Source organism: Ovis aries, chromosome 1 (assembly GCF_016772045.2).
Source record: "Ovis aries strain OAR_USU_Benz2616 breed Rambouillet chromosome 1, ARS-UI_Ramb_v3.0, whole genome shotgun sequence".
NCBI lineage: Eukaryota > Metazoa > Chordata > Mammalia > Artiodactyla > Bovidae > Ovis > Ovis aries.
The window spans coordinates 80168963-80181837 of NC_056054.1; the positions used below are offsets into that span (position 1 = coordinate 80168963).

Genomic DNA, 12875 nt, shown 5'->3' on the forward strand with positions numbered 1-12875 from the left:
GTACTTATTAAATAAATGACATACTTAAATATTCTCAGGGGCTCTGGTTTTAATTATTACATACTATTTACCATATACAATAATTTATATAATAATGCTGACATAAATATTTTCATCCATCATTTTTCTTAGAAATAAGACATTATTTTCAAAATGGCAACTATCAGCACAGATGCTCACCACAGGGCCTGGGATGCCCCGAAGACCCTCTGGACCAGGCTTTCCAGCTGGTCCTTGAGGACCAACTGGGCCAGTTTTTCCTGGAGGACCCTCAGCTCCTGCTTCTCCCTGTTAGAAAATAAAATAAGTGGATGTATTACTAATGAAGATAGACATTTTATTATTTTATGAAAAGTGCTGAAACATGTGTTGTCCAATATAGACATGAGATTTTCAAACATGATACCTATAGGGTATGTTTTACCTTAGCACCTTTTTCACCTTGTCTTCCCTCTGCCCCTGCAGCTCCAGGAGGACCCTATAAACACAGAATTGCACTTAAAATACATATAGCATATAAAAAGAGTACAACTGAGATCTTATTTATAAATACCCCAATTTAATTAGTGAGAGTCTAATAAATTGTGATTTTCTATAGCAATTTAGTTTAAGAAACTGAGAAAACTCAAAACCCCTTTGATGTACAAATTTTAGAATATTAAGCACAAATGAAGCACAGATTGGTACAGATAATCACATCACAATAATGTTAGGAAACAATAAAGATAAAAATTTTAAAGAAATATTAATGCTTAGTCACTCTTAGTGTGTTAAATACTCAGTTATCATTTATTATGTCACATAGTTAGAAATTAATTGAGGGTTTCAGATTTGACTTCCATCATTATATGTGTTTTAGACTGGGTCCTTTCTTAATATCAGAAGATCCATACGTTACACATTTTCATAAGATCATTTTCAAACTGGAATAGTAACAGTACAACATTTAAAATCTTGTTGGTCAACAGACACTGACTTTTTATTCTCTGACATTATAATTTAGTGGCATAAAAATAGTATGACTTTCACAAACCTAGTATTAGAGAAAACAGAAAAAAAATCTTCACATTCCATATGTCATCCAAAAGCTTAACAAGATATACTATTTGCATAACTTTTGTATAGCTGCATAGATTGCTATGGAGAAATGCTAATTAGTATTTCATAATGCATTATTTCATAATGTTCCTTCATACACACACACACACAGACCTAGTTTTCTATCTTTGTGAGGTAGGTATTGGTCTACCTATTTCTCTTCAGTTCTTTTTTATTAGCTATGTGACTTTTAACCAATTATTAGTATTTTTGAACTTGATTTCTTTCATCCTAAAATGTTCAGTTCAGTTCAGTTCAGTTCAGTCGCTCAGTAAGTGGTTGACTCTTTGCAACACCATGGACTGCAGCACGCCAGGCTTCCCTGTCCATCACCAACTCCCGGAGCATACTCAAACTCATGTCTATAGAGTCGGTGATGCCTAAAATATTATTAATAATAATTCTCTTGTTATAGAATTATTGTAAAATTTAAATGATCCAACACAAGAAGAAGTATTTTATGAACTTCCCAGTAGAGCAGTATCAAATACAGGTATGGAATCTGGTGTTTAAGAACCTAAAGCCTGGACTCAGACTTCCTAGATTCAAATCCTGGCTCTGCCATCAACTAGCTTTGTGATCTTTGGCCAGTTACTGTGAGTGATTCAGTTTACTTCTCTGCATAATGCGTATTATAATAGCAGCTATCTCCCAGCATCATCATGAGAATTCAATGAATTGATAAATTTAAAGGGTGTATAACAGTACCTGAGACATAAAAACACTACAAATATTAGTTATTCCTTTTATTATTACTAAAATGATTGGTTATTGTTATTCAATATAAATTCAATTAAAGTATTTACCAATATTTTTCACCCTGTTGGCAACTTAAGAATTGAGGCAAATAAAACTGACTTTCAAAATACATTTGCAAATATCATTTCAACAGATTATTTATTTCAGACTTTTCAGGTTTATAACAGCTACAAAATATGAACTTCATCTTTTAAATTACTTATTTTAACTAGAAAATTGAAAGTCAACTGAAAAGATATTCTATAATATGATCCTGTACTATGTGGTCAGATCTTGAAATCTGACATTCAGGTTTCCTTCTTACATTTTCTTGGTCATCAGTGAAATATAAAACTTGACATTTCTAAACTTCACAACAAATAGGTAAAAAGGAATCATTTATATTATATAACTTCAATATAATAGTCAAGGTATAAAAGAAAACAAAAATTTTGGAAGCTAGAAATATGCTATAATTCCCACTGTATATAAATTTTGTTCTTATTCATTATATTTAGGCCATTGATATTTTCACTTATGGCATCTCTTAGAAATCTTTCAAATCAACACAAGCAGGGCATTTAGTTGACAGTCCCATCAGTAAGAGTGCTTCTGCCCTCTTGCTGTGGTGGGATAAACAATGTATATATTCCTAACAAATTCATTCTAAGACATAACAAATTTATGACTGGTTATAAAATATTTATTTCATTTCCACTAATTCATTGATATTTATTATGACTTAACAAACATTAAGATTCAACCTGAATCTTAATTGTGCTGAAAATTTTTACACAAGTTCAGACATAAGTATAGGAAGTTTAAAAAGAAAATTAATGATATCTAGGAAATTGTAGTATTTCATTTACCCCTAGAATTTCCTGCTTTTCATTTGTTTACTTGATTTTTGCTATGAATTGTGTTCAAAATCATCCGCTAAGATTGAGATTGGAGTTTGGGAAGAGTAGACGAGACAATAGTAATTGGTGGACTCAAGGCGAGGGAGGATGAATTTTTTCCAGATGCTTTATTAATATTCTACTGGTGAATAAATGCTAGCCTTTCATTTGGTCTTTAAAATTCACATTTAAAATGAGTATCAAGCACTTCATTAAATTCAGAGTTCGGTGAACTCATTTATCTCTGAGAGAGGCAACCAATATATCATCAGTAATTATTTTCTCAGTATTATCACTGTAGCTTCATCTATTATTAGACATTCCTTGTTCCTTGACCCCAAAATAAGAAATGTATAAATTCTGTAAGCAGTCTCTTGTTTACAAGTCAAGCAGTAATTTGTTAACAATAATATAGGCATTGAAACTTAAGTGTATCTTTTGAATTTCATACTATTTATGCAAGAGTACTTCTCCATAGAAGCATAAGCTTCAAATATTTCTTAGTGTTAAAGAGTTGAGTCATATTTTGGTGTGCAGATGGTAGCTAAACTTATTGTGATGATTATATTATAGCGTATAAAATATCCAATCACTATGTTGTATAGTGAAACTAATATAATATTGTAAGTCAGTTATACATCAATTAAAAATATTGGCATGACGGCTAAAATATTAACTTTTTCAAGTGTGAAAGTGTTAGTCTCTCAGTCCTGTCTGACTTTGTGACCCCAAGGACTGTAGCCTTTGCTGATGTAATTCTCCAGTCAAGAATACTTGGAGGGGGTTGCCATTTCCTTCTCTAGGGGATCTTCCCCACATAGGGATGGAATCTGGGTCTCCCACATTGCAGGCAGATTCTTTACCATCTGAGCCATCAGGGAAGGACATTGGGTAAAATAGCCATAATGACTATAATTCGGGGAATAGAAAAGAGATTCAATAAATAATGGGCTTTTCTTTATTCTGTGAAGATTTTACCTTACAATAGTGACATAAAGGTATTAACTTCGAGACTGAATTTACACCCATGAACTTTATAATACAGAAGATATATAAATATCCGGCTTTAGAAAAAGCAAGTCATCAGCAATCTAAAATATAACAGAATGTTGCATTTACTGCAAGGGGGAAAAGAAAATTTGAGTTTAAAAAGCCTAGAAAATTTAAACACATGTAAACTATAGCACAGCCACAAAATTGTGATTTAATAGAAAGTTTTTTCATCCCAAAAGGATTTCTTTCCTCTTTGAATGAATGCCTAACATCTATCCTGGTGGAAATCCACATTAAATGACTGGTCTGTTCTTTATCTCATTTTTCCTATTTTTCTCTTATTCTTTATATATATATATATATATATATATATATATATATATATATATATAAATTAGATGAAACACGTTTATTTTTAAGAAAGACTAGAGTGAAAATGGATAATGTAATTTTTCTAAGAGGATAGGCAGTTTTCCTAAAAAAAGAAAACTAAACAATGTCTATGGATAAACTTGTTTTAGTCATTTCTTTCTAGATATCTGCATTAAACATAGAGGCAAGGACTTAAGGCAGTGAATTAGTTGCTGTACTATCATGAAGTAATGAGTGTTCTGATTGGAAAATGTCTCATAAAACATGATACAATAAAATAGGTTCTTGTAAATCAGTAATCACTGCTAAGCAAGATTTTTCTTGCTGTTAGAAAAATGGACTTCTCTGGTAGCTCAGCTGGTAAAGAATCCGCCTGCAGTGCAGGAAACCTCAGTTCAATTCCTGGGTCAGGAAGATCCATTGGAGAAGGGATAGGCTACCCACTCCAGTATTCTTGGGCTTCCCTGGTGGCTCAATTGGTAAAGAATCCACCTGCAATGTGGGAGACCAGGGTTTGATCCCTGGGTTGGGAAGATCCCCTGGAGAAGGGAAAGGCTACCCACTCTAGTATTCTTGCTTGGAGAATCCCATTGACAGAGTAGCCTGATTGGCTACAGTCCATGGGATCGCAGAGTCAGAAATGACTGAGCAACTAACACTTTCATTTCACTTTCAAAATATATGATATAGTCCTTTCCACTATTCACTTTTTATAATATTATTCTTCAATTTACCCAATCTTCCATATATGCTGCAAATAATTAAAACTTTCTTAGATGCTAGAAATGTACTGTGCATGGAGAATATAAGAGAAAGAGTGAAACTCTAAGAAATTCACAAAGTTCAAAGAAAGAAGACAATATTAACAAATACAGTAGACTGTAAAACACAGGGAGATGAAATAGGTGTACGAGAAAGGTATACTGATCTACTTAGGCAATAGGATCGCTTTCCTAAGAACCTAATATCTGATCTTTTCCTTAGGGTAGGTAGATATGGAAAGGATGTTTCCTTACAACATTTTATTTTCTGACCATCCACATCCATGCATAAAGGCATAGGCTCATATATGTTATATATGAGCATATAGAGCTGGTTAAAATTTCCTCTATATTTCTATCAATTAATAATATCAGTTATTGCTTTCATTTTTGTCAATTTTCCTTTGGCAAAAATGAGATAAACTACTTAAAATTCCATTTAGTATATGCATTTTCAAATCAGTTTACTCATCTGTAGATTTTTTTTTCAGTATAAGGGTTTTGAACTAGCTCTTGGTTTCAAACAGCTATAATGATAACTGGAGCATTAAAATCCAATGGCTTATTGATATAAACTGTAGTCTTCTAGTGCCTTAAGGAAATATACGTTTATTCTCAAGTATTAAAATGCATGACAGAAGGTACATGTACCACAAATGGAAACTTAATTTTCCTACCTGTTCAATAACTGTTAGAATGATGCTTCTTAATATCACTGCTACTCACAACATTCCAATCAATATTCTATCAGGAAAGTTTATTATCATTTATTTGTAACATTCCCTCAAGGGAAGTAAAATAGTTTTCAACACATTTCTATTCATTGTTATTTCTGCTATGAGATGTTATAGCAAAATTGTTACTGATCTACTTTTGTGTTGCGTCCAATGTAGGGAAACAAAGGATAAGAGAAATATTAATTTCCACAAATTACATACAAAGCTTACTTAAAATTATACTTTCCAGATGAACTAAAGGGAAATAAATGGTAAGGAAATTCCATATTCAATTAAGTCATAAGTATATAGATCAGATATTATAATTACTGTAGAGGACTATTTTTGCTGTTTCCACAAGGGTGATTTTAGATGCTTTTGAACTGTGGTGTTGGAGAAGACTCTTGAGAGTCTCTTGAACTGCAAGGAGATTCAACCAGTCTATCCTAAAGGACATCAGTTCTGGGTGCTCATTGGAAGGACTGATGTTGAAGCTGAAACTTCAACACTTTGGCCACCTGATGCAAAGAGCTGACTCATTTGAAAAGACTCTGATGCTGCGAAAGATTGAGGGCAGGAGAAGGGGATGACAGAGGATGAGATGGTTGGATGGCATCACCGACTCAATGCACATCGGTTTGGGTATACTCTGGCAGCTGGTGATGGACAGGGAGGCCTGGTGTGCTGCAGTTCACGGGGTCGCAAAGAGTTGGACACCACTGAGCAACTGAACTGAACTGAATTTTAAACTGATTCTTGCATCAGAGACAACACTGCCTGCTGGCTGAATGCAAAAGCTAGCGAAGGCAGAATTCTACCCACTCCAGTATTCTGGCCTGGAGAATTCCATGGACTGTATAGTCCATGCGGTCACAAAGAGTTGGACATGACTGAATGACTTTCACTTCACGTATCCCTTCAGGCTCAGGAGTTTGTGTTCCTTCAGTACATAAACAAGGTGACTTCACAGACATACAGCAAAGTTCCCAAGTACTTCCTTTGTATATTTCTCAAACTAGGTCTAAATCCCTGTTGCTTAGTAAATCCATGTTATTGAAGTTATATGCAGTCATCATGAATTTAACGCTCTGTTTTCTGGCAGTAGTTCTCATAGGAAATTCCTTTACAGTTTATGTTACATGATTTTATATGTATTTACATCAAATAAATAAATAATACAAATATGTATCCACCTCAACAGAATAACAGTATTCAATATTTTTAAAATGTAATTAATTATGAAGTTATAAACTCATTGCTAATGAACTTTATGTCAATTTACAGAACTCAGAAATTAGAAGAAAATGTCTATCTTATCTGTACATTTTAATTAACATGCTTGTTTCATTTATAAATGATGCTGTAATTTAAAACTTGTATTTAACTCCTTAGGAACAACATTCACTCTTTGAACTCTTGATAAATCCAGATATTAGATGTGATGATTTAAATATACATTTATTAATTTAATTTCACTCCAGCATTGAATATTATTTTTCCCACTTTATAAATGAGAAAACTGAGACTCAAAGAAATTAATTTATTCTAAGTTATATTTCTGGTCTTCCCAGGTGGTGCTAGTGGTAAGAACCTGCCTGCTAATGCAGGAGACTTAAGAGATGGGGTTTAATCTCTGGGTCAGGAAGATCCCCTGGAGAAGGTCATGGCAACCCACTCCAATATTCTTGCCTAGAGAATCCATGGACAGAGGACTCTGGCAGGCTACAGTCTATAGGGTCACAAAGGGTCGAACACAACTGAATGATTGAGAATGTATGTAAGAATAATAGCCCAATGGTTGTTTTGAGATATATTTCTTTTTCTATCAAGATTATGCTTTTAGCCTGATAACAAAAAGAAAACAAGCAAACAAATAAAATAATAATAATTATGAGAAAGAAAAGGAGGAAGAGGAGGAGAAAAGTTAAAACAGGCACTTGGTCAGTGGGATAAAACTGTATTCAAAGACAATATTTACTACAAACTAAGTTCATTCTGGCAGAGAAGTGTTTGGTTGTAAATATTGACTCAAATTTATATCCTGAGTGCATGATAAGTCACTTCAGTTGTGTCTGACTTTTTGCAGTCCCACAGACTGTAGCCTGCCAGGCTCCTCTGATCCTGAGAGATGGATTTAAAACCTGTTCATACTCTGTGTATAGGAAGATGTATAGTATGAATACTTCCTAATATAAAGCTACCATTAGAAAACAAGTGTGGCCCCAGTTGCTCTGTGCTTTTGAATTACTGACGAGGAAATGAGACTATGAAACACATTTTAATGTTTGCCACATATTTTGTTCATGGATAGGTTAAAAAATAGACTAAAGAAGGTGAAGGAGAGCACTGGATATTGATAGAAGAGCTGCAAGAGGCAGGTCTACAGGATTGTTTTATTATAAAAACAGTATAATAATAGGGAAAAGGCAATAAAACAAATCTCCTAGGTTCCCTTGTAGCCAAAATTTTGAATAAGATTTTTATATTTCACTATAGTTCTTTTTTTTTTTTAAATATAGCCATTGTTTCCAAATCAGAGTAGTCTGACAGTGTAAAGCAATCTAATATGCTGATTTCTGAGCTCATACTATTGATACTATAATAAGGTTTCTATAATTCTTTCAAGAAGCACTGGACTTCAGATAACAGCATGAGCTGAAGTGCAGGGTATCAGAGCAGAGTCTTTTAAAAAGCCTGTGACATTTTTACAGAGGAGGAGATTTAAGCACTGAGAAGTGTAAAACTACTTTTCACGGTGACAGATTAAACCTGTCAATTAAAGTGTGTTCTACATTAATAATTATTTTGACAAATTCAGGAAATTATTCTCTAGGACTTATATATTTCAGTACCATTATAATGTTGCCTACAGCTTATATATATTATATAAATTTATACACAGAATGGATAATTAGTAGATATTTCAAATAAAGAATTTTTAAAACTTACTCTTTTACCAGGAGGACCTGGTGGGCCAGCCTCACCAGATGGGCCAGGAGGACCCTATAAAATGTGAAAAAATATCTTTTTAGCAATTTTATGGGTATTATTTTATGGCTTCCAGCACTGTTCAAAATCTGGACTGAAACCAACATGTTTTTTTCATTTCTCCACATCTATTTCCTGGAATATCTCATCCTTATTTCAGATACTTAAACTTCCTCCAGATATCTATAATTACAACCAGTAAATTTATATGGAAAACTTCTTCATATAAATAGAAGAAAAAAGTGGAATTGAATTCCTTCTATTTAAAACTGTTTTTTAAGTGCTAATTTATTCTGAAAAATATCCAGTTGATATACTAATTAATAGAATCATGTGGTTAATAATTCAATTCATATCACATACATCTGTGAACTATGAATCTATATCTCTAATTTTATCTTGTGCAACACTACCCTTTTTTATGCAAAGGAGAACACAACATGCTGGGATATGACCCACAAGTCTTATTCACACAGAATAAGCCTATATATCTTTGACTGCAAACACCCAGCGGATATGACTCTAGAGACAAAGTTATGTTCAGAGTGCAGTTTGTCTTTCATTCCTAGTTAAGTAAGCACCCTCCTTACTTCCTCCTTAAATAACCACATGTGGCCGAAGCCTCCTGCTGTATTTCCCAAATTAAAAAATTTAAAAAATAGTCCAGTAATGCTGAGTTCTTTTAGGTTAGAAATTGAAGTAATTCATCCTAATAATAGGCTGATAACTGTTTTCTTCATTTAAGTCTCACTTGTGAGTTTAAAATGATTTTCCATTTAACACAACTGGAGAGATAGCTGAATGTGATCTGGTATGACAAAATCACTATTATGATACAGCTTTAGTTTTTATTATGAAGACTGTGCTTCTATTTCTTAAACTACATCAAGTAAGAAACATTCCATGGAAGACTGACATTAAACTGGAGTTCAAATATAACTGATAATTCATTAAGAAAAATATGTATACATTTAGCTATGCTTTTCAGAGCCTGATTACTTCTTTTAAATATCTTGAGACTCTGCAGAGGCTAAATAAAATAGTGTGCTTACTTACCGGTTGTCCAGGATCTCCATCTTCACCCTTGTCACCACCAACACCATCTTGACCCTATAATCAGCAAAAGAAAATGAACCCAGGTATTTCTCAATATTAACTCACTTTTATCAGGAAAAAAAAGCTATGATGTACCAGCTTAGTCCTTAAGATAAATTATTACCTGATAGACAAGAGTATCATTATATTCTTTCAGTTGTTTTTTTTTAAGAATTATAGAATCTCTTACCATAAAATTTATGAAATTTCTCTCATGTTAAATTAAAAAATATATAGTGTGCTCTGAATATAAGGAAAGGGGAAGATATAATTATTATACAAGAAGAGTGCATCCTTTAACTATGAACAAATATGATGCAGTTTGAGATATTTCGATTTTAAAACAGACCGAGGTAAAAGCAGAACTCCTATAATTTTGAAATAAAAGTAATGCTGCTCAGTTCCGTTCAGTTCAGTTGCTCAGTCGTGTCTGACTCTTTGCTGCTACTCAGATAATTAATATGTACAACACAACAAACTCTGGAACAGTAACCCAATGAAGAGATAATAATAATCATGCAACGCAAGTCAAATAATCTTCAAATATACAAATTTTTGTTCTGCTACACGTGGCTACAGTTTACATCTTTCTTTTCTTCCTAATTCTGAGGATCCACTGAAGTAATTAAGGCTTTTCTTTAATTATTAACTGGGAAGATTCCTCACGAAAATAATTCCTTTGTTTTCTCATGATACTTACTGCAGGGCCAGGCTCACCAGGAGGACCAGGATCTCCAGGAAAACCAACAGGACCCTAAGATAATGTTTTAAAAGGAAATAATGAAAAATAGTTTCATATAAAGTCGTGATATTCTGAAGTTTAAGAGGTAAAAGTCATGGCGAAACCATATAAAATATCTTTCTTCTGCTAGAAACTTTTTTTTAAATGGTATGAATTGAGAATGCTTATGAATATATAAAACGAAGGAAAGTTAACTTCACCAACTATGGGCCAAAGTCTCATGATTTCTAGTCTTACTATGAAAAGTTTCAAGGAGCTTTGCCATAGATGTCACTTTGAAGAGGACCGAGGTCACTCACCGGATTACCCTTAGGGCCATCATCACCTGGCGGTCCCTTAGCACCAGGAGGTCCAGCAGCACCCGGTGGACCAGCTTCTCCTTTCTCTCCTCTTTCTCCTTTGGGACCCTACACAACAAAAGAAAAACACCTGATTCTCTTACAAGTTTTAAAACAGCTTCTTAACCTCAGCATATTAGGTCAGGCACTTCTCTGTTGTGGGAGCCTGTCTCCTGCATTGCAAGATGTTTACCACCATCCCGGTGCCTATTACATAGATGCCAGCACTTATCGTTGCTCCAAGAGTGACAACCAAAAATGTCTCAAAACATGGCCAAATGTTTTCTGGAAGTCAAGGTCACCCTCAGTTTAAACCAATCTAAGTTAGAATAGTACAATCCATAATCACTTGATGTAGCAGGGTTTGTTCATTTCTTTTGTGGCTAGTCCACCAAAGATATGTGCAATAAATATCTTACAGTTATTAATGTTCTAAGTTGGCACATGTAATATTTGTTAAATTTCCGTGTGAGTCAAAAATATGCAGAGGACAGGCAAAATTATTAAATAAAAAGGCTCTGCATTTGTGATGATTCTTAATGGACTGGAAAGGGAAACCAAGTAACTGAATTGCATCTAGGAGTTAAGTTCCATGTTTAAAATACTCTGAAAGAAATATCTTATCCCTAAAACACTATATTGACAATAAGCCAGCACTTACACCTGTGCCTGCTTCTCCAGGAGGCCCAGGGTTCCCTGCTTCTCCAGGTTCACCCTATAAAGAACAGAAATGAGTTATCCGAACACAGAATGATGTTTTGCATTTGTAAAATTGCCTTCAATGATGACCATGACACTTTAGACTAGCCCTTAACTCATTATATTGTTTAAAAAGCAGGGACAACTTTGATAAAAAGAAGGAACTTTTTCTATTGCTGACCTTAATACTTTTATTTCTCAACTGGGGAGATATTAATAGAACTGAATATGCTGGATGCTACAATTCTCATCAGTTAGTTAAGAGCCAGAACATTAAGCCAAGTTACCACCAAAACACACAAAACAGACATTCACATGTTTCCTAAAAACTGTGTATTGTGTTGCATCAATATTCACATTACAATTAAGCTTATGGATTAAACAATTTAAAATGTTTTCTTTTTAAAATATTAATTTGCTCTAATCAAACAATTTGGTAGCATTTTTATAATCCTATCAAATTAGTTAGTAGAGGTCTGAAGAGGTATAAAGTAGAGCTATAAATAAATACAAAAAGACTATTTGTAAGATGCACATTGATACTTAGATACTAATTAAAATTTCTTTTTTTGAGTCTCTCTCTCTATATATATATAAATATACATATTATGTTAAGTCACTAGGTCATGACTGACCCTTTTGCAATCCCATGGACTATAGCCTGCCAAGCTCCTCTATCCATGTAATTCTCCAGGAAAGAATGCTGGAGTGGGTTGCCATTTCCCTCTCCTGTGTGTGTGTGTGTGTATGTGTGTGTGTGTGTGTGTATACATTTCCTTCTCCAATATATATACTTCTCCAATATATATAGGCAGTTTTTATGATTTCCATATATAGATATGGATGGCTATTTTCTGACTCAGTGGAATAATAAATAATCCTCCTAGACTAATAGGTTTTCTCTTGTGAAAGTCTGTTACTAACTCTTCATACTTAGAAATGCATACAAACACAATATTCTGTTCAAGTAATCATTCAAGTGAAGTAATAGAGTACATTGATGTGCCATGAATGTTTCTAACAAAACCTGTTGTACTAGAAACTCTGAAGTAAAAATTATTCTAATTAAAAAAAAATGAGGCCTGAATTTCCTTTAATTTTTAACTTGGCTATTTCTAATGTTCCTGGCACAAACCCACTGTTCATGAATTGGTTTGAAATCAAATATAAACATAATTCCAAGGGAGAGACTATTTTGTGTACACAATTTCTTATTCTTTGAGGATATGCACATATTTTAACTTTTGAAATTGTCTGCATAATGAGGGAAGAGATCAAGTACTTTCTAAGAATTTATTAGTACTATTATTATGTATAAATTATTTTCTCTCTCAAGATAAGTAGAAAATATTTCCAATTATCTTGAAAAAACTTTACAAGTAAAAATTATATTTACATTATTTTCAAAGCAATGAATCATTCACCAATCCCAGTAT

The 12875-nt window shown here is 33.4% G+C and overlaps 1 protein-coding gene across 1 annotated transcript in view; it reads right to left on the reverse strand.

The window, feature by feature from the left end:
- COL11A1 (collagen type XI alpha 1 chain) overlaps positions 1–12875 on the reverse strand; it is a 225180-nt gene that overhangs the window by 22997 nt on the left and 189308 nt on the right. The window contains exons 50-56 of the mRNA XM_004002244.6: positions 11402–11455; positions 10702–10809; positions 10361–10414; positions 9622–9675; positions 8527–8580; positions 425–478; positions 181–288 (exon numbers count right to left, since the gene is read on the reverse strand). Of these exons, the coding sequence (XP_004002293.3) occupies positions 181–288; positions 425–478; positions 8527–8580; positions 9622–9675; positions 10361–10414; positions 10702–10809; positions 11402–11455 (486 nt within the window). The remainder of the gene's footprint in view (positions 1–180; positions 289–424; positions 479–8526; positions 8581–9621; positions 9676–10360; positions 10415–10701; positions 10810–11401; positions 11456–12875) is intronic.